This window comes from Dromiciops gliroides, chromosome 1, assembly GCF_019393635.1.
Source record: "Dromiciops gliroides isolate mDroGli1 chromosome 1, mDroGli1.pri, whole genome shotgun sequence".
Taxonomy (NCBI): domain Eukaryota; kingdom Metazoa; phylum Chordata; class Mammalia; order Microbiotheria; family Microbiotheriidae; genus Dromiciops; species Dromiciops gliroides.
In genome coordinates this window covers 392991315-393017452 of record NC_057861.1, presented here as the reverse complement: position 1 = coordinate 393017452, position 26138 = coordinate 392991315, and the positions used below count along the sequence as shown (strand labels likewise).

The window sequence follows — 26138 nt, the reverse complement described above, 5'->3', positions numbered from 1 at the left end:
AGAATGTAAATTAGTGAGAGTTAAATTTTCAAATTGAATTTTTTAAAAAATATGAAATTAATGTTGTAATAACCATGAATTAATATAGAGAAGGACTTACTCAGTATGGCTAACATTGTTTCTAAGGTTAAGACCATTTCTGTTAACAGTTGAACTTTCTTTGGTGTGTCAAAGATCCATGATTTCCTGGCTGTCAATCCTCTAGCAATATAAATTGCAAACTTTCTACAACAAAGATAATGTTCACGAATTGCTATGGCCAAAAAAAATTTACAGTCAATCTGATTTTAAGCCTCTCTGAGCTCAGGCTAGTCCTCAAACGACACACAATCTGTTAGCAAGCCTGTGCAAAAAGCCTTTGTATCTATAAATTAGGAACTGGTAGGATCGAATAGATCTTGTAGCTCTTTCAGGGATAACCCTTCCAGAATCCAGAATCACTAGCATGGTGCAATAAGGTGTACTGCAATAGAACTTAAAATAGAGTATTTGAATTTAACTTTAAAAATATTTCCAGATAAAACTTTTGTTTGAAAGTAGAAGGCAGATAAGGAATTTCAAGTTCAGTCAATAAAGTTTGGGACTTTAGAAATTTAACTTAAATTTGCTGACCTCTTAAAGCTGAAATATTTAAAAAGAAGGGGGAGGGGTGACATTTAAGAAACAGAGAACTGAAAAACTGAGTTGAATATTTTAGATTTCTATAATTTTTCTCCAAAGAGCTTACATTTTTTGAAATTTTCAATTAAAGAACAAAATCTATAGAAAGAAAATAAGAAAAACAACAACAACAAAACAACCCTAAATACTACCTCTGGTGTACAAAATGTTCTTAAGGGTTGGGTCTGTGCTGTAAACTTCAGTTCACTTTTTCACAGTCTTAGTTTTAAGGATCTTTCCCCAAATACTCATAGTGACATGAATGATAATTGCTATACGGGGTCAAACATGGTCCAGCCAACCCAGTGTTCTAGTGCCATAAGAGGCCTCTGTGGGATTGGTTGTTCTCCCTTATGTCCACCATAAAGAGTAGTTCTCTCTCAGATTATCTTATTACCCATCATATGAATTTCCATTTTCTTATACCTAATTTTCTTCAGTCAAGTTTGAGTTTGTTTTCATGTAGCAACACTCCTTGCCTTGCCTATTTTTTTACCCTGTACATGTAGAGACATAAAGACTAGAACTGCCCAGGATATTATGGGTTCACATACTGCACCATTTTAAGGTTTTCACTTTTCTTTTCAGTGCCCTTCTCAATGATGTCCAGTAGTTTGGACAGTTTTTTGGCTGTAGTAGCACATTAGCTTGATGTCTTTAAGGGCACAATACACAAAGACTCATCCATCATTCTGAGTCTCAGTTGTTGTCTTTGCACTCCTCATTTTATTTAAGAATTCATTTTATCCTTGTAGTTGGCAATATATGCTAGAATTCACTTGCCTTTTTTTGCCCTTATGAAAATATTTGTAAGATCTTTCTGTGGTTTCTTCCCATCATCTAGGAAACCCAGATCATTTGTATATTTGTATATTTTACTGTGATATATTCATTTATAAAGATGTTAAGATGGGTCCTAGTTCCCTGACACACTATCCCTATCCTTTGTTTTCTGTTTTAAGAGAGTTTTTACTGTTTAGGACAAAAGTGGTTGTTGTTTTTCCCTTTCCTTTTTCTCCAGTTTCATGATTATTCCTTTAAAAAATAATCTTTTATATGAGACCTTTTCTTAGACATAGGAAATTACATCTACTGGTTCTCTTTTATCAATATGTTTGTTTATTCCCTTTAAGAATACTAGTACATTAGATTTCCCCTTGTGAAAAGCAATGTTTCCTTTCTTCCAGTGTGTTAATTATGGTTAAGCACATATCCTTTATGATAAACACCAGATACATGTCCTGGTGTGGCTTGTTTTGTAATTCCCCTTATATGGGAATTAATACCTTTGTGATTTCATTAATAACTTTCTGCTACTATGGCCCTCAGTAGCAAAAGATTAAACCATTTGACCAATAGTTGCCCAGGTCTGTTCTTAAGTTACTTCAGCAGTAATGAGTAATGCTTATTGACCATTAATTCTTTAAAATACCTTGTACTGACTTAATTTTCTTTTTAAACATCAAAAGCATTCCATGTATAAACAAGAACACCAGTAGAACAGTGGTCTGCAAATTGTGTGGTTAGGACCAGACCCTAAAAGGTATGTGATCAACCAAGTAAGAGTAGGAAGGTAGGTCACTCTCCCTTTGCTAGCCAATAATGAGACCCAGGGGGTGTGCTGGAGCTAGTTCATGGGGCACAGGAGAGTCCATTGTTAAATTTTGAATGAAAGCATTTATACCAAGTGCTGTCAATTAGGATTTGATTTATTGTTTTGTTGATTGTCCAGACTTAAGAAAGTGTTAAAAATATAAATTAAACTTAAAAGTGTATCATGAGTACATTTTTTCCTGCTAAGCCAGTTATTAAACATATACCAGTATGCCACTTGTGTTTAGCACACTTAGCTTTATTCTCTAAAGCTTGTCCATTGTACTTCCTTCTGTTGTGCAAGCTACCAGTCTGTTGGACTTGTGAGCTTAGGTTTTGGCCCTTCAAGATGGTTTTACTAACTGCTGTCCAGGAACCCACAGAAGCAGGTGCCATTTGGAAAATTCTGTCCCCGAGCCTTTCTTGGGCAGGCTCTATACTGACCAATTGAGTATAGTCTTTCCCTTTTTCATTTGGGGTTAAAGGAAGTCAGATTGCCTATCGATAAGCATAGATAGGCATTGCAGATGTCTTTATACTATTCCCCCCCTCCAAATTATCCTTTATTATTGCCCTTCCAGTTACCCAGATTTACAGCCTTGGTGTTATCTTCCACTCCCCACTCTCCTTCATCTCACAGATCCTACATCAGTTGCTATATCTGAGTTTCTATTTCTAAATCTCTCACATCTGTTCCCTTTTAGCTACTTAGACAGCTACCACCCTAATTCAGGATTTCATCACCTCTTGCCTGCATATTACAATAGTCTCCTAATTGGTCTCTCTGTCTCAGCAAATCTATCTCTTCTCCAATCCGTCTTCCATAAAGATACCAAAGTGATTTGCCACCCCTAGTCAATAAATTCCAGTGTCTCCCTGGTGCTACTAGGATCACATATTTCATCTTTTATCTAATCCTTTTAAAATTTCTATTTCTGATTAAGTTTTGTGATTATGTAATTATTAGTACAGCAATTTTTGTTGTTGTTCATTCGTTTCAGTCATATCTGACTCTTTGTGATCCCATTTGGGGTTTTCTTGGCAGGGATACTAGAGTGGTTTGCATTTCCTTCTCCAGCTCATTTTATAGATGGAACAGAGGTAAACAGGATTAAGTGACTTGCCCAGAGTCACACAGCTAGTATCTTGAGACTGTATTTGAATTTAGGCCTTTCTGATTCCAAGCTCGGTGCTCTCTCCACTTGTGCCACCCAGCTGCCCAGTACAACAGCATGTGTACATAATTTATAAATAAACAAATAGAGGGTGGTGTGCATGCTCAAAAATGTTTTTTTGATAGAGGTGCACAATGAAAAATTTTAGAAACCATTACTATAGAAAACTATTGGTTGTCAATAAATCCAAGTTCAGTCTCCATCCTGCCCCTGTGTTGCTGTGGGATTTTAGGCACACTTAACTGTCCACCTTAAGTTTCCATACCTATAAAATGAACAGTTGAACTAGATTAATAATTTATCTGAATGTTTTTGGAGTTGAGAGAAGCATTTGAGTTTGTTGGTTAGTAAGTTGGGTCAGAACTAAACCTATGAATGAATTTTTAAAAATACACATTTATTTTGTTAAATATTTCCCAATTACATGTTAAAAATTAACATTCATTTTTAAAACTTTTGAGTTCCAAATTCTCTCCTTCCTTTCTACACATCCCCCACTCAATGAGAAGGCAAGCAATTTGATTTTACGTGTGAAGTCATGTAAAATATATTGCCATATTAGCAATGTTGCAAAAGAAAACACACACACACACACACAAAATCTCAACAAAAATAAAGTTCAAAAGTATGCTTCAATCTATATTCAGAATTCATCAGTTTTTCTTCTCTGGAAGTGGATAGCATTTTCATCATGGATCATTTGCAATTGTCTTGGATAATTGTCTTGTTAAGAGTAGCTAAGTCTGTCACAGTTGGTCATCCTTAAAATATTACTGTTACTGTGTAAAATTGTCTCCTAGTTGTGCTTACTTCACTGTGAATTAGTTCATATAAGTCTTCCCAGGTTTTTTTGAAGCAGTACTGCTCATAATTTCTCATAGCCCAATAGTATTACATTACATTGATATACCACAACTTGTTCAGCCGTTCCCCAATTGATGAACATCTCAATTTCCAATTCTTTGCCACCACAGAAAGAGCTCTTATAAATATTTTTGTACAAATTTATCCTTTTTCCTTTTCTTTTATCTCTTTGGGATACAGTCCTAGTAGTGCTATTGCTGAGTCAAAAGTTATGCACATTTTTAAAGCCCTTTGGGCATAGTTCCAAATTGTTCACCAGTAAGGTTGGGCTAGTTCGCAACTCCACCAGTAGTGCGTTAGTGTCCTAGTTTTTCCACATCCCCTCCAGCATTTGTCATTTTCCTTTTCTGTCCTGTTAACCAATCTGATAAGTGTGAGGTGGACCCTCAGAATTGTTTTAATTTGCATTTCTCTAATCAGTAGTGATTTAGAGTATTTCTTCATGTGACTATTGATAATTTTGGTTTCTTCTTCTGAAAATTGCCTGTTCATATTCTTTGACCATTTATCAACTGGGGAATGGCTCTTATTTGTATAATTCTCACTCAATTCCCTATGTGTTTGAAAAATGAGGACTTGCGGTAATTTTTTCTCATACTTTTCCTGTTTCCCTCTAATTTTTGCTCAATTAGTTTTGTTACTCAAAAGCCTTTTAATTTCATATAATTGAAATTATCTATTTTACTTTCTGTGATTCTGCCTCTTATTTGGTCTATGAATACATTTAAAAAATAAAAATAATAGATACTACATACATGTCTTAATTCAAGAATAGCAGATATGTGCATGACGACAGAAATTATTAACTGTTAATTTCACTTTGCAAAAATAATTTAATTACAGTAGGCTTTATTTTCTCTCTTCTTTACATATTGGGCTCTTTTGACATTTCACAATATTATCAAATGAGACCTTATATTATAATGGAAAGAAATTTAGATTTGGGGTCGGAGAGTCTATGTGACTTTAGTAAGTTACTCTGACTTCTTGGAGCCTCAGTTTTCATATTTAGAAAGTGAGGGAGGTAGATATCCAGATCATCATACTATATAAACAAATTTGGTTTTACATATAATTTTCATAAATACACAGTTGTGTAAAATTTATTGATTTAGCATTTGAATTTATAATATGTTAAGCTAAACCTTTTGGATAAAAAATCTTATTTTTCTGTATTAAACATTTTATTCTTAATCAAAGTATACTAATATGAATAGATCTTGTAGTGTATACAGTTGATTCAAAAGCTGTTAAGGTAGATCGGACTTGTGCTATAGGTGAGAACTGAACCCAGAAATCTTTGTCCAAGGTTATAGTTCATTACAAAACATTTTACATATGTTATTTAATTTGATCTTCACCACCTTGCTGTGAGGTAAGTCGTCCAGGCAGAGTGGGAGCTAGCATCTCCTCCATTGATGTACTGGGCTGCTTCTTCCATCATGCCAGGCAGTTTAGATGAAAGCCTTTGTTGTTTTTATTCTCCTTCATTTTTTGAGTGCCTACTAAGTGGAAGACACTGTGCTGTGCACTGTTATTTCTAGAATCCTACCTGCCAAGCAGTACCAAAAGCCAGGGTGGGTTATTTAGTTCATTTCCCCTTCAGAACATTGTGAGGATCCTCTTGCTGTCCAGCACAGCTCAGTGAGATCCTTTGGTTGAGCTGTCTCATAATATACTCACTTAAGACAAGTAGACTCAGGATAAAATTTCTTAGTGGGGAATCATATGATAAGTCATAAATACTTAAACACTAATGCCATGCCTTTGATGTTTGATTTCTTTTTTCCCTAAAGCCTTAGGAAATGAAATCTTGTAATATTTGGACAATTTTAGTCTGGTCTGCAAAAATGGTAGTTTTTGTCCTGATTTGTATGTTATTTTTATATAAATACTGCAGTGTTTTTGGTAGTCTTTATTATGCTTCTTTAAATCTAATTTAAAGATAATTAATCCTTCATGAATTTTTGCATAATTTTGTGCTTGTGTCTATCTGGCAAAAATGTGTGACTTTGAGTTTTTAGACCTTTTAGGTAATCATTTTAATTCACACCTCACTACTGCATCAGAGTACAGTCAGGTTTCATCCAAAGATGATTTGTCTGGCTTTTGGTGTGGGAGAAAGACTTGGAAGAATTTGATAGCTCCCCACTCAGTTTTCATTGGCTCGTGAAGTGATTCTTCAGAAATAACTCCCATACCTGGGGTCAAGGAATGCCACCAGGCTAACTGTTTACCAGAAGCACTAATTACCAGCACTTTAAAAACTTGTTGCAAAATATTAACTGGAAACTTGGAAAAGGCCTTCTACAGCTAATACAACTTTGCTCATTTTACAAATGAAGAAACTGAGGTCCAGAGAGATTGTAACCATAGTTCCATCACATTTCCTAAAGTCTGTTCTTTCTTTTTGGATGGGGAGTGGGGAGGGGTGGACAGGGAATATTTTATTTTATTTCTTAACACATTTTAAGTTGGAGAAATTCATAAGAAAATTATGATATGAATAAAATATGTTCTTGTGAACAAATGTAGTTATATGAAAAAAAATTAATGAAAACAACCATAGTGAAAAGCTCTAGAAAGGACCTAGATCATTTAGGCCGTCCTTCTCATTTTGTAGATGAATAAACAGCCTCACAAAGGTTTAGTGATTTGCCTAAGGTTATAAGACTGGATTGGAATCCTGGCTCTGCCATACATTGGCTGTGTGACTTTGGGTGAGTCATTTAGCTTCTTTGAGCTTCCCTTCCTCATCTGTCAATTGGATATAATAATGCTTATGTTCACAGAATTGTGAAGAGCAAGTGAAATAATTTATGTAAAGTACTTTGTAACCATAAGGAACCATTAGCTGTAAAAATTTTTCAGTGTTGACATTAAGAAACTCTTTCTTAAAATAGACCTCTTATAATTCCCCCCACCCTACCACACTCACTCACCCCTCCTTTTCCCTCCCTAGAAATACATAAACTGACACATACACATACACTCCTTTCCACTGAAAGCTGTTGCTACAGACCCTGGTATATTTGTTTGACATGTTTTGCAGACCTAGTAATGCAGATTCTGAACTCATGGCATATGTGAAATGTCAGTCCAAGTTATTTTTCCTTGAAAAAATTTTTCAAAGAATGTAAAACAGATTTCTTAGCTTAATTACAGAAATTATGAAGAAAATAATGTGCTTTTCTATAAAAGCTGCTTTGTTGAATGTTTTATAAATATGATTTAATTATATTTTATTGACATAAATAAAAGTTCTTGATTGAATTTTTTGAGTGTGGATATTGAGTTATAGGTTTTATTTGAAAAGTAAGTTTGTTGATTTGCACAGTAACATTTATACTTTATATGTGTGTATAGACTTAATCTGTGTCTGTGAAGATGAGAAAATGGAAAATTTAAAGTTGCTAAGATATAATCTGAACTTAGAAAATGGCAAAAAAAAATATCCTTCAGGTCTTTTGTTTGGTTGTTTTTTTTGTTTTAACAATTTTGAGAACTGTCCCTCATAAAGTTGTGTTTCCTTTTTGTACATAGATTCAGAAAATGTATGGGATTGTTTACTTTTGTATTTTGAGTTATAAATTTCTTATGGAGATTGAATTGGCAAATTAGATTCAGTCTTTAGAACAGTATACTTTATTTTGAAATTTACCACATTTTAGGACAATAACTTGAATATCAGCATTTTAAGCATTTTCCGTAGTTTTAAACATGGTGGTATTTGAGCCTCTGGTTCAAAATCAGGATCCTCCTGACCTATCTTCTGTATTAAGACTTATTAATTCCAGAAAGTCACTTAACAAGTGTCTAAAAGAAATAAGTTGTTACAGTGGCAGTGTCCATTTCAGAAGTGGTTTTAAATTCATTGTTATAAAATTTTATGGTAAATTTTTATTTTTAAATATTCCAGGGGCCCTGTGGATGTGTATAGTCTTAAATCCCCATTGCAAGTTGGAACAGAAGGCCAGTTGGCTAAAACAGCTGAAAAAATGGAACAGTGTTGATGTTTGTCCCTGGGAAGATGGAAACCATGGAAATGAGCTGCCTAATTTAACCAATGCTTTGCCTCAGGGTGCAAATGCCAACCAAGGTCAGCCTAAATTGATACTCTATATTGCTATGCGCACATAAAATCAGTTTTCATAATACAAATAATAAAGTGAGAAAACGGATTTTATCCACTTTAGAATTACCTCTGAATTCATTGACTTATTATGTACTTTTACTTGTATATTATTTCTTTTCTTTTGTTTTGTTTTAATTTGAATTAAACCCTCAGACCCCTGAGAGATATTTTGATGTTTAGATTTTTTTGGCGGGGGGGAAAGGTTAGAGGATTTCTTAGAGACCTTAGCAAATGTTAAAATACTATTTTCCTTAACTAGTCTGTTTAGATATAGTATTATATAATTTTAAAAAAGACAAGAAGGAGATGGGCAATAGGGGAAATTGCTGGAATGCCTGAAGAACCATGTAGGTGACCGTCACTAAAATCTATTTTAGGTTTGCATTATTGGATTAGATTATTTTTGAGCGCTATTTCTAGTTCAGAGGCCTATGTTTAATTTAAGATATTAAATTTAACCACATTGGCAAATTAGATGTTAAAAGAAATTATTTTATGTTAATTACTTTAGTACAGGAAATGCATATTTCATGAACTTATATTGTATATATGACCATTGTTTGAATGCTTTAGGGTTTTAAAAACTATATGCAGAAGCTTAATTTGTATTATTTTCATTTATCTATCAGAATGTCATCAAAACCAATTGATATTGCCTGACTTAAGTGACAACTGTCCTGATAAGCTTTTTTCCCCCTTTTTCCATTAGTGGTATTTTTTTCTTGTAGATTTTTAAAGGGTTAAAAAAACTATAGAAGAGCTCCAAAATTAGTTGAAATAGGTGAGGACTAGAATTGAATTAATACCAATCTCTATTTGATCTGTAATGGCATTGTAAGTACAGTTTTGTACTTCTGTCATAGGTATGAAGCCCTGAACTTGACTTAAATAAGGTTAGTAAGAGGACAGAAAGAAAATATCTTGCATTGTTCTTCAGTGATCTCTGTATCAAGTCAGCTATTTGGACATTTAGAAGGATTTCTGTCCAGCCCTGCTATGTCAGTGAAACTTTTGAAAGTTTCAGTCTTGTGACTACAATATTGGAAACCTGTGGTGTCCTTAAATCTCCATGAAAATTATATTCAGTGACTTAAAAACAAATTAGTCATCCCCTCCCTGTCCTCCCACTTCCAACCCCCAATTTCCTGGACATTCACCATCTATTCTTTCAAGTTGCCAGGGAAGAATATGCCTGAATTTGTATAGACTGTCTCCTTTATTCCTCTCTGTCTTGTACTTAACTGACTCCTTGTTCTCGACTCTCTGGATTGGCATTCCAACATAGTGTACTCCCTTTTCTTCCTCTCCTACCTACAATTCCCTTTGTGGAAGTATGGCCTCTTGGCAGTCCTGGGAACACTGTTAGAGAAGTTAGACAGGGCTTTAAACTAAGCAGCACATTTCACCAGGGTAGTGAATATGCAACAAGAATTTGGTTCCCTTGGGCAAGATGTCTGTCTGCTTTGCCCAAGAGCATTGGCTCCTATTCTTAGCAGAATGACCACATCTAACAGCAATAATTGATGAGAGAGAAGTCCTGACAAAGGACCTCTGTCATACTATAAGAAAGTACTTATCTGAACTGCCAAGGATAAGACTTGGAATATCAAAGACACTGATAACACTACACTTTGAGCCCTACATGGAAGTGTTATATATGCTAAGGCTCATGTACAGAAGTTTAACAGCTTATAAATAAGCATAAATATTAAAAGCCAAATAGGCCCTGGCCAAAAATTGGTTCTAATCATTCAAAACTAAAAGAAGTGTTATCCTGCTATAAAAGAGAGATTTCATATATCAACTAGTCTCAGACTGTTTAACCTTGAGTAAGTCACCCAATCTCTTTGGGCCTTAGTTTCCTCAACTATAAGATGATGGGGTTCACCTATAAGACCTCTAGATCAGGGATTCTTAACTCTTTTTGTAAATGTACTCCTTTGGCAGTCTGGTAAAGCCTATGGATCACTGCTCAGAATAATGTTTATAAATGCATAGACTATGACATATTGGGATTACAAAACCAGTCAGTTATAATGAAATTGTTATTAAAAAATTTTTAAATAGTTAAAGGACACAAATTTAAGAAGCTCTGTTCTAGGGTCTCTTCTAGCCCCAACTTTTAAAGTTATTTTATTCTGTGTCGAGCTAAAACTAAAACTGCCAACACATTTCATAAGACCAGTTAACCTGAAGTTATTTTGCTACTTTTTTCATAAAGTAAGAAAACAGTGAGGTTCCAGATTCTGCTATTATACGATCCTGTGATTATTGCCAGACTGTTCTAGGTGCACATAATAGACATAAAGTAGAATTAGTGACAACATAGGATTTCAGATAAGCTTTGTCCTATGAAAAACTGGGGGAATAGTTGACAGTCTTCTGTGGGGGGAGAAAATAGCTAAAATTCTGACCATTCTGTTGGTTGGTAGTCATAAGCCCAGTAGTTAGAATAAGACTATCCTTTATTCCCCAAACATTTCTTTTTTCCGTTAGGTCCTGCAACTTTGAGCCCTACTCGGATTGTATACTTCTACTCCCTTGTGATGCCCCAGCATAGACTATGCTGGTGACGTCACAGCAGTCATGGAACCTGCCCTGGAGTCAGGAGGCAGTCTGTAGGGTGAAGGTAAGTGCAGTGGTTTGTTTTTTAACTATGTTGTGTGGCTTTGTGAAGTGTTAAATATTTATACTTATGCCTTTTGGGATGTAAAGTAGCATTTCATCATTATATCCCAAGGAGCATATTTTTTTTAATTGTGCAAAACCGCACAATATAGTTTAAAAATATAACCAAAAGCACAACACTTACTTGTATCTTTAAAGGCCGACTGTATAATCCTGAACGGTTCCATGGCTGATGTTGCATCTCTTGCATAGTATTTTGTGAAAGCTGTTGATCTGATCAAGGATAGCCTACATAAAAGTATCACAGAAAAGGGGATTAGTGAATTTCCATGTGATTTTGGTGCTGAATGCCTCTTTTGAGCCCAGTTGCTGGGGGTGGTATTTAGCATGTATACTAGAGTTGTGAATATTTAGTTTGCAGGATGCCTTTAACATTAGCTTCATTGGCTGCAGAGTTGTTGTTTTTTGTGTGTGTTTGACAAAATAAGAGTGAGCGAGTGGTGTCTCTTGCCCCCTAGAACTTAGGAGATGAAATTCTTCACCAGAACTTTTCTGCATAAGGGGTACAGGACCAGTGTATGCAGGGGTGTTTATGGACATCTGGCAACATAATGGTGTGAGTGACTTATTCACATATGAATAAGAGCTGATGGCGCTTTCTGAATTGTGGAAATAACAGATTCATCGAGCAGGCCACATCGGACAGTGTTCACACGGGCCATTGAGGCATGCGATCTCCACTGGCAGGATAGCCACTTACAGCACATTATCAGCAGCGACCTATACACCAACTACTGTTACCATGACGACACTGAAAACTCCCTCTTTGACTCTCACGGGTGGCCCCTCTGGCATGGTGAGTGGCTACACTGGAAAGATGTTTCCATGACTTGTTCTTTGTTTAGTTTCTATAGCATTATTTTTTTTTGGGGGGGGGGGAATGGAGCACTGCAGGGAGGGGAAGAAGATTCAATAGTAGATGAATGAAAGCTTGGCAGATAAGCTGAGTTTTCAATTCAAATTCTAGTACATATATACTTTCTCATCTCTGAAAAATATGTAGTAGAAAATTGTTTTATCAGATGACAATTTTTTGATAAACATCAAAGAGTGGCAACTTTTCCTCATAATTTTCTCTGTTTTAGAACATGTTCCTACAGCCTGTGCAAGAGTAGATGCATTAAGGTCTCACGGATACCCAAGAGAAGCTCTGAGGCTAGCAATAGCAATTGTGAATACGCTAAGACGACAGCAACAGAAACAGCTGGAAATGTTCCGAACTCAAAAGAAAGGTGAATTTGAGAGAAGAATGTTTCATTGTCAAGGGATTCTGGGTGATGACATAATAACTTGATTTTAAACTCATGAAGAATTTTTATTTAAAATGAAATCAATGGAGATGACACTTATTGTACCTCATTTCCTTTTAATTTTAAAATGTTAAAATAGTTAGTCTGTGAGAAATACAAGCCTTTTTCTTCCTCATTTGACTGTTGGGTTGTGGAGGGTGGTTGGGTTTCAGAAGGAGAAAAATGGAAGAAAAATGTAAGATTTTTTTCCCCAAGGTAAGTTATTTTATCTGGTGTATATGAGATTGAGTCTGAGGGCAGGGAAGGAATAGAGAGAAAGAAAGGTCAGGTAGTTTTTGAAAGGAAGGGGGAAATGGACAGTTTTATAATTAAGAATAAGAATTTTTGTAATTATAAAAAGTAAATCAGTTGAAACATATTAGTTAGCTGAAGAGATATTTACCAAAAGGATGATAATATGTGTGTATATTTTGTGTGTGTCCAGACCAATATTACCATTCTTTCTTTGGGAGACGTTAATGGTGTTATCATACACGGGAACCAGATACCAACAGTACACTAATCTCTTTCTTTCTTATACTGGTTGCTGGTTCCTGGTTCCTAGTCCTTTTCCAGGGGGAACCATCACTATTACCTGACCAGACATGTGTTATAGTGCCCTAGAGTTGGAACTTGAAGCATGTTTTCCTATAGAAGTGATACTGCAGATGTTTAACATAATGTGACAACCAAACTACCATTTATAACATTTATCAAGGGAAAATACATCATGAGCTCTTACCAAACAACACACAAATTAACTTTTGTAACAACGTTTTTGTGATATGGAGACTTTCTGTACCTTTTTTCTTGTTCTGTTTCATATCTATGTGTGTTTTATTGGGTTTTTTGGTTTCATTTTGCTGATCAGTAATTTTTAATCAGTTGCATTATTTTTAGTGTTAGTGAGAAATAGTTTGATTTGGGTGGTGTTATTAATAGATGACTCTTTCCTTTCTCTTTCTCCATTGTCCTCTTTTTCATGTCCCTTCTACAGAGCTGCTTCACAAAGGAATAACATCAATAACCAATCTAGAAGGTTGGGTTGGTCACCCATTGGATCCCATTGGCACTCTTTTCAGTAGCCTTATGGAAGCCTGCAGAGTGGATGATGAAAGCTACCCTGGATTCTCAGATTTTTCAGGTAAAACAGTTGACTTGTGTGGAGTTTTTTGGATATTGAATGGCATTAGTCATAATATTCTTCCTCAGTTTTGTTTTTTAAAATACATAAAATTCTTTCTCAAATAATTAACATTCTTCATTTAGAAAGTCATTTCAACAATTTTAAATTTCTTAATATACTTTACAATATACAAAGCATTAAGCATTACTAAAAGGCAAAATCTCAGTTATGGAAGAAGATACTCGGAAAGAATCACTTGCTTTTTGTAAAAAATGTGATGTGTAGGTTTGGGGGGAAAGTTCTTTGAGGACTCACCTTTTTATTTTGCCTGATCTATCAGAAGACAGCACTTTGCAGTGGCCTCATAATCAAAAAGACCTATGTTTACATCTTCCCTCTGACACATACTGGCTTTGTGACCCTGAGAAAGTCATTTAATCTCTCAGTGTACCAGGCAGTCCCCTAAGATGATAATTGTTGATATGCACTGGCAGAGGGAGTTTCTTAATTGAGAATTCTTTTAGTCAATGAAATCTTAGGTGCTGGGAGGGATCACAACCCTCAGACTAAAGGCAACATTGGGGGAGTTTTTGAAAATTCATGATGTTGCAAATACTCTTTTCTGTTGCTCCTATAACATTTTTTATCAGAATGTTCATTAGCATACTCCTTGAATTTGTCATATTGATAATTAGATGTTTGTATATTCATAGTACGAACCTTGAAAGCAAGAATCCCTTCTCTCCTTTTTTACAAGGAAAAAGGGAAAGATTCCTATAGGAGATGCACATTTATTATCATTTATGTGCATTTGCAGATAATGATGTGTGTCCCATATGAGTAAATATTGATCCTAAATCTTATTAAGTATGTGGAGAAAATGGGTTTTAGTTAAAGAAGTCTTCTTCACGGTTTAGCTGTACGTTTAGCCCATTTCTTCTGTGTGACTGCCCGGGGCTCAGTAATGCCTCGTCAAGTGCCAATGAGATGGGTCCCTCTGGTGCTTGGGTATCAAAGTTGGATCAAGAGATGAGTGTACCTGCTTCCATGCAGGCCTTCTTGAGGGCTCTTCTCCTTAGGCTAACAGTAGCCCAGTTTTTGCCCAAAGGCTCAGGAATCCATCTGCTTATCTTAGTGTTGGGGTTTGATAAAAAAAAAATGCTGTACAGTGTTTGAGGTTTGTTTTAATTTACAACAGAGATCTATTGTGATCACCAAGAAATGCTTATTAAAAGTATCATTTTTGAAAATGATACACACAGAATGATGGTAGGAACCTTTGAAGTGAAATTATTCACATTAGGGCCTTAAATTAGGAGTACAGGACTAATATCTTGTTAAATCTCTTCTAGAAGTGAGTGATCTGCTAGTCTTCGCTGGTTACTTTTCATTTACTTTCAGCTGAATGTTTCATTAACTTATTTTTAATTTAAATATTTTAGGTCTATTCACTGTTGAGCTGAGTAGAAATTTAGAAGTGATTGATTTACAGTAGGGAGATTCCCTTCTTAATTAAACAAGATGTTGGGAAACTTCATTTTTATGTAACAGGTTTTCTGACTCTCCAGAGGATAAATACAATAATTCATTAAACAGCATTTGGTAAAATAAATATTTGTATGTGTCAGAGTATATAGGGGAAATAGTTTGTGAACTATCATTCCTTTTGTTATTTCTTCACAGAGAATGTGGGGCAGGGCAAGTCTCTGGAGTACCAGCACCTGCCCGCACACAAGTTCTTGGAAGAAGGGGAATCCTATTTAACGCTGGCTGTGGAAGTAGCACTAATAGGGCTGGGGCAGCAGCGGATCATGCCAGATGGATTGTATACACAAGAGAAGGTTTGCCGAAATGAGGAACAGCTCATTTCCAAGCTACAAGAAATCGAATTGGATGATACATTAGTGAAAATTTTTCGCAAGCAAGCAGTCTTCCTATTAGAAGGTACCTTGATGAAGCTACTTTGTGTGTTTACTTACTTGACTTTGTTTAGAATATAAAAACTCCTTTATAGGTTGCTTGACAGTACCTTTCCTTTGACATCTGAATTAATTTCAAAATACGATCATTTCGTTAAGGAGTTTGGTCATTGAGTGATCATTCATATATATATATATATATATACACACACACATATATATACATATATATACATATACACACACACATATATACATATATATATACATATACACACACACATATATATATATATATATTCATTCATCCATCCATTCATTCATTCATTCCTTTGTTCATTCATTCATTTATTTACACTGCCCAGGAGAAGGAATCACTTAGGAGGGGAAAACCGTTTTTAAAATTAAAAACTAGGGTGAGGGGGCAGGGAGAATGGCCTTATGTTTAAAGCTCATCAGGAAACAGCCCCATTTAATGCCAAATGGTTTTCAATAGGGCTTCTTTGTTTGGGCTGTCCCATACCAGAAACAGACATAAGTCTGATCTCCAGTCCCCATGTTCCCATTTGCTTGGACCATTAAATAATAGCATTATAATTGAGAGACATCGCTCTGAATTATTGGTTATTGTGTAGTGTCCGGGTTTTTAACATGTCATTTGCAAATACTGACAAAGTACAGAGAATTCGATCTTGTGATTCTTTAGACATAGGTTAACTGACTCAGAAATTTCATGGAACTTCTAAGGCAAACTCAGTTTTCTTTATAAGGTCAAGACCAGAAGGAAATGCAAAAAGACATAAAGGGCCTTAAATAAATTATAAGTTGAACAGTTACAACCTCAGTACCTGAGATGGTATTGCCTTTCTAAAATATTGGCCTTTTAAAAATAAATTATCAAGAAAATAATATTTTAATGCATCAGAAAGGAAAACCACAGCACTACAAAGTGTTTTGTCTTAAAGCCCAGTAGAAAGTGAGAAGCTGAATAAGACAGTTCTGAGAAAACCATGTGAATTAGGATATGGAAGCTAGATTCCAGTTCACTTAGGTGAGGAAGAATGTTTTTTTATAATTTTCTGATTCTCAGTTTTCCATAAAATTGAAATGCCTATTCTACTTGCCCCTTTTGGGTATTATAAGATATATGTTTTATAAACATGAAAGCCCTTTAGAAATGTAACCTATTGTGAGAAATATTTAAGATCATTTAGGGGATAAAGCAGAGTTACATTTAAAAATAGAAACAAAAACGACTACACTAAAATACATTCAAGTGTTTTGTTCTTTTATTATCGGTGACTCCACAATAAAGAAATTGCATTTCTTGCATCTAGCAAACATAGGACCACTTTTCTCTACCCCAGGTAATTTTATTTTGTCCTGATGGGTAGAGTCCTGTCATTCCTCTACATATAGTAAAATCAATTTTGCTTACAGATGAAATAGAAAAACTAAATTTCAGACTATTTAACTGTAAATCAGCACAAGTTCTCTGACTTCGCTTTGAAATTTAAAAGAGAGTGTGTTGCTAATGTCAGTGCAGCATTCAGCAGGCACAGATGGGAAGGTATTTTTTTTTATTCACCATGCATGTCACAGTTTGTTAGAAAAATGGATTTTGATGGCTTACATTTAATTTTGTTTGAAAAATGTATTACAGGGTTACAGTATCCTTTAAAAGAAATTGTTGACTTCTGTCAACTGGGGGCCAATTATCCTTTTATTCTGATGGAACTTTTAAATCGTAGAAGTAAATAGTTCTCCATCTTTAGATGGTGTTCTTTTAGAGTACTGCTCTTGACAATTATAATTCACAGCCCCATCCTAGCTTGTCATTCAGAATATCTCTAGACACCTACATTTGTTTTTTCATGTCCCAGTGGTCAGGTTTGTGTGTCTCTTTGTCCCACAGGTTAGAATGTGTATTCATCTGTACAATTGTAAACCCTCTGTCATTTAATGGACAAAGCTTCACAAAAATATTCTAGAAAATTTTACTTTGCAGAAGGATTATTCCTGTATTATGGTGGTCCTAAGAACACAGAGGGGAGCACCACTTTCACACGGCACTCTGGGTTTTCTACTTAACTTTGTGGCACAGTCATTTCGATCATTGATTTATGACAGATTTTGAACTCTAGTAAATACCAAGCAACCTTCAGATTTTCCTCCTCTCTAATGCCACTATAGCACTTAGATTGAAGTCTTAATTAATTGGAATATTGCCTATCCCATTTGTATACATTTTGGTTTACTTATTTTTTTCAGCTATGGTAGTAATTCAGTTTTAGAAATATAAAATCTTTATGCTCTCCCTACAGCTGGACCATATAGTGGTTTAGGAGAAATCATCCATCGAGAGAGCGTTCCAATGCATACATTTGCCAAGTATCTCTTCACCTCTCTCCTACCTCATGATGCTGAACTGGCATACAAAATTGCACTGAGAGCAATGCGGTATGTATAGAAAGCCTGGCTGGGAAGAGACAAACAAAACTCCCCACTGGGAAAAATGGCTTTTCACTGACTCCTACTACTAATTCATTCATGTTTCCTGTAACCGAGCAAAAGCTAAGGAAACTGTTTGCCTATGCGTCTTCTGTTGTTTTTTAAAAGCAGGGAAAGAGCCATACTTGGCCTGCTTAGCGTGCTGACATACTAATTTTAAGGATTATTTTTATTGGTCCTCCTCCCTTTACCTTCTTAGGTCTAGATTCTGGTATTAGTGTGTTATTTTGGTCCGTGTTTGATCACAAGGCAGTTTTCAGTTGAAACCCTCCTAAATAATTCATTACTTTTTGAAAAAGTAAAGAATAATAAATGTACTTGACAAAATCTAATCGAGGCCTCAGAGCTGTCATAGTTTTCACTTTTATGTAGTTGTTTCACCAGCCGTCAATAATACAGGAAAGCCATTGCATCACAAAGTGCCTTTATGGTTGGCTCAAAGACAAGAACATGAATAGTATCTTTACAGTGTAAAAGGAACGATTTATTGAGGTTTTTGGAAGTCTTTTTACTTCATATTCCTTATGGCTGTGAACTATACATCAGTTCCCCCTTTCTTACATGTACATTAAAATGTCCTTCTGTGCCTCCAACCAATTTTTTTCACTTAAAAACAAAACAACTAATTTACTAAATAACCATTTCTCCCATCACTATCCAACCTTTGTGTGAGTTCAGGATGACTTTTTTTTTCATTCCCTGCTAAACCTTGTGAAGTTGTCATTTGTAAAACTTCAAGAACACAAGAAGAACACTAGTTTTCTTAAAACTTAGTTATTTTACAAATCAGGCCCAAATTTCCAATGGAGAATATAGAATAAATGCCACTGCAGTACTATCTGAAGAAAGGACCTGAGAGCTTCAGTATTGTGAATGAGTAAGAAGTTGTACATCAGCCATTCTGTGGGCATAGCCATTGACAGGGATTATTTGGAACAAATACCAGTCCTCTCTGCTGTCCCGGAGGTCACTCATTTTAAGCAAAACAATGAGTGTAATCTTGAATCTGTTCAGGGAATTGCCCATAATTAAATGTGATAGCAAGAGTTATCATATGTATATACTCAAGGCTAGAATTTTTAAAATTTGATGTGTCTTTTCCCTGGCACTGTGACATTTCCTTAATTTATAAGTCTCCATTCAATTCAGCAAACCTTTATTAAGTACCTACGAAGTACAAAGTACCTGCAAAGACAAAAATAAAGCTGTTTCTGCCTTCAGGGAGCTTACATTCTGTCAAAGGATATGACATGTTCACAGATGAGTAAAAACAGTGTTCACAAAAGAGGGGAGGAGAGAGAAGAGAGAGAACAATTGATTGAGAAAAGGAAAGGCCTCTTTCAGGTGCTATCTGAACCGACTTTTGAAGGAAGCCAAGGATTCTAGAAAGTAGAAGTTGAAGACCACATTTACTGAAGGCATGGAAGACTACCAGTGCAAAAGCATAGAAGAGAAAGAACAAATATTATGTATGGGTAAATGCTAGCAAGGCCATTTTGACTAGAGCATGTGATGCTCAAAGAGGAGTAACATGAAATGACTGGAAAATTGGTTGGAAGTCAGATTGTGAAAGAGCCTGTATCAGTCTGAGAATTTTGTTTTTTTATGCTAGAGGCATTAGGAAATTCATGGAAGAGAGTGTGTGATGGAAGGTAGAGTGTATACATGATTAAGATATATATTCTAGGAATATCAGTTTTGTAGCTTTGTAAAGCATTGATTGGAGAGGGGGAAAAAAGTCAGGAAACAAATGAGAAGTCCCCAGGGTAAGAGATGACAGGAGCCTAAACCAGGGTAGAAGCTATGGGTGGAGAGGAGAATGTGAGAGGTAGGTATTATTGCTGTAGAATTGGCAGTTAACAATTGATCATATAATGGGGATTGAGAGAGAAGGAATAATCAAGGATTAGTACAAATTTACAAAGCTTGGAGACTGGAAAGGTATACCATCAAAGTGTGTAGGTGACTGGGGTTTAGGGGGAAATCTAATTAGTTCCCTTTTGGATATGCTGGGTTGGAAATGCCTAGAGGTGTCCACCAAGCAGCTGATAGTGCCATAACTGAGTTCAGTGGACAGATTGGAATTAGAGGGCTAGAGAGAGATGTGTGAACTGTCTGCATGGGCTCATAACTGAAGCCATGGACATTGAAGCGATCACTAAGCAAGGAGACTAGGACAAAGGCTTGGGGACTCCCTATGAAACAGATGATGATTCGGCAAAGGAGACCATGGGACAGGTAGAAGAAGAAATGAGAGACCAGTGTTACAGAAACCAAAGAAAGAATATATTAGGTTAATGTTGTGGCTGGCAGCATCAGCTGTTGTGGAAATACTGAAGGTATGCCAACTTTTTCCAATATCCGTGATGGTTATACTATTATTAGAGTGGTAGTTTAATACTAGTTGCATTTTATGGACAAACTATTTTAATAGAACTTTGGTCAAATGAAATAGTTTTCTATGACATCATGTTGAAATCTGTTGCTACTACCATTGGCCAAGGTATGAAAGTATTGCACAGAATAATACTCATCTGTAGTGCCTGCTGATTTGAATTACCTTCAAAGTGCAAAGACACCCTTTAGTCTCTGGTCCATTGAAAGGTAGTTCTTGCTTGTGTATAGCAACAGAGCAGTGGGGAATATTGTTGTTATTTTGAATCCCCTCCACATGCCTCTAACTAGAGAAATCTTGCAGGCAGCTGCTATAGAAGGGATACCTCATGACAAACTCTGATCTTTTAGAGGAGGCCAGAAATAGACAGTAGAAAGAAGAAAGGTCATCCTTCACTTGCCTCCCCCCCCCCCTTCCCAGCCTTTATTGGAAGATGTCAGTCTCAGGAAATGCTCTTTTAACATTCATCCTTTTCCTATTCTGCAATAGTGGTTTGACTCTAAAACAATTTTGGCAAAGTTTGCTCTTGGAGAAATGGATACTTTTTGGTTTTTTAATTACTCTACAAAAATTATGTACCTAACTCTTCCTCCCCCTAATTCCAGTTATCGGAATGATTTCTTTCATTTAGTCAGCAAAGCAGGTTTACAACATATGTGTTAAGTTGAGTATACTTAATGTCTTCTGTGAAACAAAAAATTGAGAAATCATTTTAAAATGTATACAATAAAAGACAGTTATCTGTTGAAAATTATATCTCATGAGTCTGTCTCTCTACCTATATAATTACAAATCCCAAATCTTCCTGTCCCTAATTCTAACATCCGAGAGACTGCTCTCACCTCCTGTCTCCAAATCACCCTCTTTATCACTCTAAAAACAAGAAAGGAGTAGGAAAATTGCCCTCCCATAAAGCCATAAACAGATGTTACACTGGGCCTTGGGAAATCTTATCAGACACCAATCCATTTTAACCCATTTTATTTATAACTCTAATTGCATACTACCAAAAGTTGCAGTGATATAGTGAAAAGGCTGTGTGTGATGTCCTGTGTGATTAGGTGGTTGTTATTGTAACCACTTCACTATTCTTTCCCACCCATACTTACATTTAGGAATGAGTTAACATATGCTTTGTTTTCAGCATGATTTTCATTTTCAGTTTATTCTGATCAGGGCAAGTTGATCCCCAAGATCAGAAATTTCAGTGAAGTGATGGGGAAATGTGAAAGGAGTCTGAAGATTGAGTTAATATTCCATTTTCTGAATCAAAAAATAAATGCTAAAATCATATTTTGTTGATAGCTAAATGGTAGAAAGAAAAAAGCTTTAATTATGTGTGGAAATAAGGAAGAAAGGAGAGGGCCCTCTCTCATCCAGTTTTGCCATTAATCATTAGTTTCTTAATCTCAGGTGCCTCCTAATCTCTGTTTCAGTACCTTCTGCCTTGATCTTCCATTGCTAGTTTCTTTTTATCAGATTTTTTTATATAAATGAATGAATTTGAAAATTGGGTTAAGAATGAAAAATCTGGCAGTAGAGAAATGTAACTGTTAGTGCTCACTAGCTTGGTTTGCCTGTGTGTTCGTTTCCTCATGATGCACAAGGAGGCAAATCTCTCAGGTTTGGGTGATCAACAGGTAATGTGGCTTTTGGCAAACTGGTGTGGAGATTCTGGCAGAAGAGAGACTGTCTGCCATAGCTCTCGCACCTGGGCCATGTGTGCTTTCTCTGTAGTCAAGCAACTCTGGTGGCTTCTGCTTGCCAGTAACCATGGTTTTAATGATGGACAAGTGAAAAGAGGCGGCCTGCCTTGTCTTCTCATTACAGATTACTAGTATTGGAATCTGCTGCTCCAACAGGAGATATGTCCCGCCCACACCACATTGCATCAGTTGTTCCAAACCGCTATCCCCGCTGGTTTACCCTCAGCCACATTGAGTCCCAGCAGTGTGAGTTGGCATCAACTATGCTAACAGCAGCCAAAGGTACAGTATTGTCCTTAAGACAGCAGTATTTTGTTTGTTTTCTAGGGAGGATCACTTTAATTTCAATTGCTTCGTTGCTAGTAATTTCAATATAAAACAGTTTTTTAGTGGTCATGATTTTTAGGTTAGGAGTAATAGAGCTGATTTAAGTCTGAGACTGACTGGTCTGAGTCACCAGACTATCCCCTGTGCGGCTACTTATTTCACAGATAGGGGAGTAAAGTGGCTGTTTAGACTCAGAAGCATAGAAATGTCCATTTAATTTTTCATTCCTTAAAACATCCATGGACAAGATTTAGGGAGCTGTTTGTTATTTCATATTGATTTTGTTTCACGTATGCATTTGCTTACTAAAGGTGTCTTGTGGTGTGTCCTTTTTTTGGTAAATCTGATACTCATATACATTGAAGTAATTCCGGAGCACAGTTGTAATGGCTGTTCCATCAGTGAACATTTCAAATAAATTAATTTGTGTAATTGTTTTTCTTTCTTTTCTTTTCTTTTTTTTTTTGTATTGTGCATGTATGTTTGCTTCCTCCCCCTTGTACATTGCAGGCGATGTTCGGAGGCTTGAAACAGTATTAGAATCCATCCAGAAAAACATTCACTCCTCATCACACATTTTTAAGCTTGCCCAAGATGCATTTAAGATAGCAACTCTCATGGACAGTTTGCCAGACATCACTCTTTTGAAAGTGTCTCTGGAGCTGGGCCTTCAGGTATATCACCAATATTATTATGTGGGATTTGAAAACTTGTTTGTACTCTTGTTCTGAGGATTGGTAAATACAAAGAAGACTTAGTGTTAGAAGTATAGGTAAATAAATGCTCAGGTGCGCAGACCTGTTCAGTATTCAGAAAAATGTACCATTTGAGTGTATCTGTGATTCCCAGCTGAATGGACCTGCTTTTTGTGGATACATTCACTGTCCTTTTAGAGACTACATCCTTGTCTTTTAAAAGATGTAAGGTGGTGTTTGTAGGCAGCATAGTAGAACCCTGAACCAAAAATCAAGGAACCTAGACTATGGTCCTAATTTTGTCACCAAAAAACCGTGTGGTCTTGGGCAAATCACTAAACTTCTCTGGGCCTCAGCTTATTCAGCTTTAAAATGATGATAAACATACCTGCCCAACCTTCCTCACGAGATTGTTTGAGACTCAAATAAGATAAGATATGTGAAAGTGCTTTTAAAAACTATGAAAAGCTAGATCGGTGCCTGTAAAATCAACCTCTGTCCCCAATAAGAATAGCCCTTCCTCTTGAATTATAATCCTAACATCATTCTTTCCATCTTTGAGTGAAGAGAAAGGAGGTGATTAATTAGCCCTGAATCTGTAATTCAATATAATTCAAAACTTGAAATTTTTAGAGTTTTGTATTTTCAGAAAAAAAAAAACAACAACATGATGTTGACTTTATTTTTGTTTTTTAGTTTCTTCATATTGTACTTACCACTTGGGTAGACTTAGAGTTTTATGAGTTTTTAAAAAATTTTTATTTCCATTGTTTGGCACATACGTCTTCTCAAATTCAAGGCCTCTTCTTTCCATTATATAGCACTACCTCTCAGCACAGTTGTACAGAGATGGAAATGTAGAAGGCAATGGATATTGGGCAGGATTGATACGGACTCTATGAAACTGACTGTGACAGCTTGGAAAAGTTACTTTTTCAAATAAACCTCCCCAGCCCAGAACAATTTGACTTTATTTACTGCCACACAAGAGCAACAGTTTTTAATGAATTGGAAAGCTACCATAATAGAATTGTTTGACTTCTGATTATTATATCTCTTATAATATTCACACTATATTAACCTATATTAGCATTATATTGATTTATAGTATTGCTAACTATATTTTCACCATTTTTTGCAGGTCATGCGAATGACACTGTCAACTTTAAATTGGCGACGGCGGGAAATGGTGAGATGGTTGGTAACGTGTGCAACTGAAGTGGGTAAGTAAATAAATATATTTCAAGAAACAGCTTCCAGAAACATCATTACTGTTTCTTGTCATCTTTAGGATGTAGCAATGTTTGCTTTAGGTTGGCTGGGGAAAAACTGGCTTTCCAGTTTTTGTTATACTAGCAAAAGAAGAAATACTAAGAAAAGTTTGCTTACAAAGAAGTAAAAGCAGATAATAAATGATTGTTTCATTCTACTTTGTTCTTGAAGTCTGAAAATTCTTTCAGGTCGAATAATGATCCAGTTTTGAATGCAATGGAATACAAGACCCAAAAATGTCAGGCATATACTTTTTTTTTTTTTTTTTTGGCAGGGCAGTGAGGGTTAAGTGACTTGCCCAGGGTCACACAGCTAGTAAGTGTCAAGTGTCTGAGGCCGGATTTGAACTCAGGTACTCCTGAATCCAGGGCCGGTGCTTTACCACTAGGCATATACTTTTACACAAGTTATAGAAATAATTCATTGCAACACAAACCAAAAGGTGAATTCCCCTTTTGTGTCCAAGTCCTCCGGTCTTTAAACATTCCCTGAATTTACCTACAGAATCATTATTTTGTGCTTCTGCTTACTTGAAAAGTAAACTTGATTATTAAAAAGGAGTTTCTAGGGTAAAAATTTCTTTTCCATATGCTCATAAACCACTTGAATCATAAATTTTGAGTTTAATTTAACATGTCTTGATTATTGTCATTATAATTTGCTTGGCACTAGTCTTTTAAAAGGTAAATCTTTTTTAAGGGTTATCAGAAATTCTAAAGTGCCACACCTCATTTTTTTCCTCTTTATCTTCTTCGCCTCTTCCCCATCCTCACACTTCAGCATCCCAGGCACTGGGCATTCACTCTTTGTTAGATTGTCTGTGTTCAAGCTATTCCTGAAATTGAAGTCGGCTTCTGAAGTCACTCTGACTGTTTGGGATCTGATTGGGGCATAAGCAAGAATATTGATTAGCACATTGTTTTCACATCTGAAGAAGTCTACATGACATTACCCACTTAGTAAAAAATAATAATGAACATTATCAGTTCCATCTGAAGTGTAGATCACTCAATCCTTGTAATCATCACTCATTCTAGGGACCTTAAGCATACCCCAAACCACTGGAAATGAGTTTAATGTTGGTAAACTTAACAACTGATAACAGAGGGTTTAATTACTGTTCTTCTTAGGTTCTTCCTAAATTATGACCCTTGTAGGCTTTAGTGACTTTAGATGCCTTTTAGAACAGGATAACCAAATGAGAGAACAGAGCCGATTTTTACTGCCTATTGAAGTTATTTTTATAGCCTCTGCTTCTCCTGATGTCCTCTCCTATGCTGGTACCACTCCTGGGTGAGGGCATCTTGTTGTCAGTGTAGGTGTACCCTTCCTTGCATCCCTATAGAGAAGTGTCCTGCCATCCCAGGTTTTTGTGTCCTTCAGCTATCTCAGTTGACACACTGTCGTTGATCTATCCTATTATTGTAAAGGGAATGAAGAAGCAAGCACAACTTATCATAGGTAGGTGAAGTAAAGATGTTGATATGTTTCTTGTCCAGTTGTCTCTTAGGACATGAAATGCTTTTATTACATGCTCATGATAATCTAATTTATAATCATACGTGAAAGTGTCCTAGAGTAAGCCCTTTGTGGGTTAGAAATGACCTATGGGGCTGACTTGAGTCTATAGGGTATTGACCATGTACATTTAAAAGAAGATAATAGGAAGTTTTCCAGGTACATTGAATCTTCCTCTCAAATTATGAGAGTAAAACAAAACCACAAGTTCCCTTTGAGAAAATGATAACCATTGGGTGTGGTTGAGGTGAGCACAAGTTGGTGA

The 26138-nt window shown here is 35.9% G+C and overlaps 1 protein-coding gene across 1 annotated transcript in view; it reads left to right on the top strand.

Moving 5' to 3' along the window:
* Positions 1–26138, top strand: part of ZSWIM6 (zinc finger SWIM-type containing 6) — a 223795-nt gene that overhangs the window by 194106 nt on the left and 3551 nt on the right. The window contains exons 5-13 of the mRNA XM_043977642.1: positions 8212–8391; positions 11735–11911; positions 12201–12347; positions 13402–13548; positions 15214–15474; positions 17774–17909; positions 22186–22343; positions 22899–23062; positions 24225–24306. Coding sequence (XP_043833577.1) covers positions 8212–8391; positions 11735–11911; positions 12201–12347; positions 13402–13548; positions 15214–15474; positions 17774–17909; positions 22186–22343; positions 22899–23062; positions 24225–24306 — 1452 coding nt within the window. The remainder of the gene's footprint in view (positions 1–8211; positions 8392–11734; positions 11912–12200; positions 12348–13401; positions 13549–15213; positions 15475–17773; positions 17910–22185; positions 22344–22898; positions 23063–24224; positions 24307–26138) is intronic.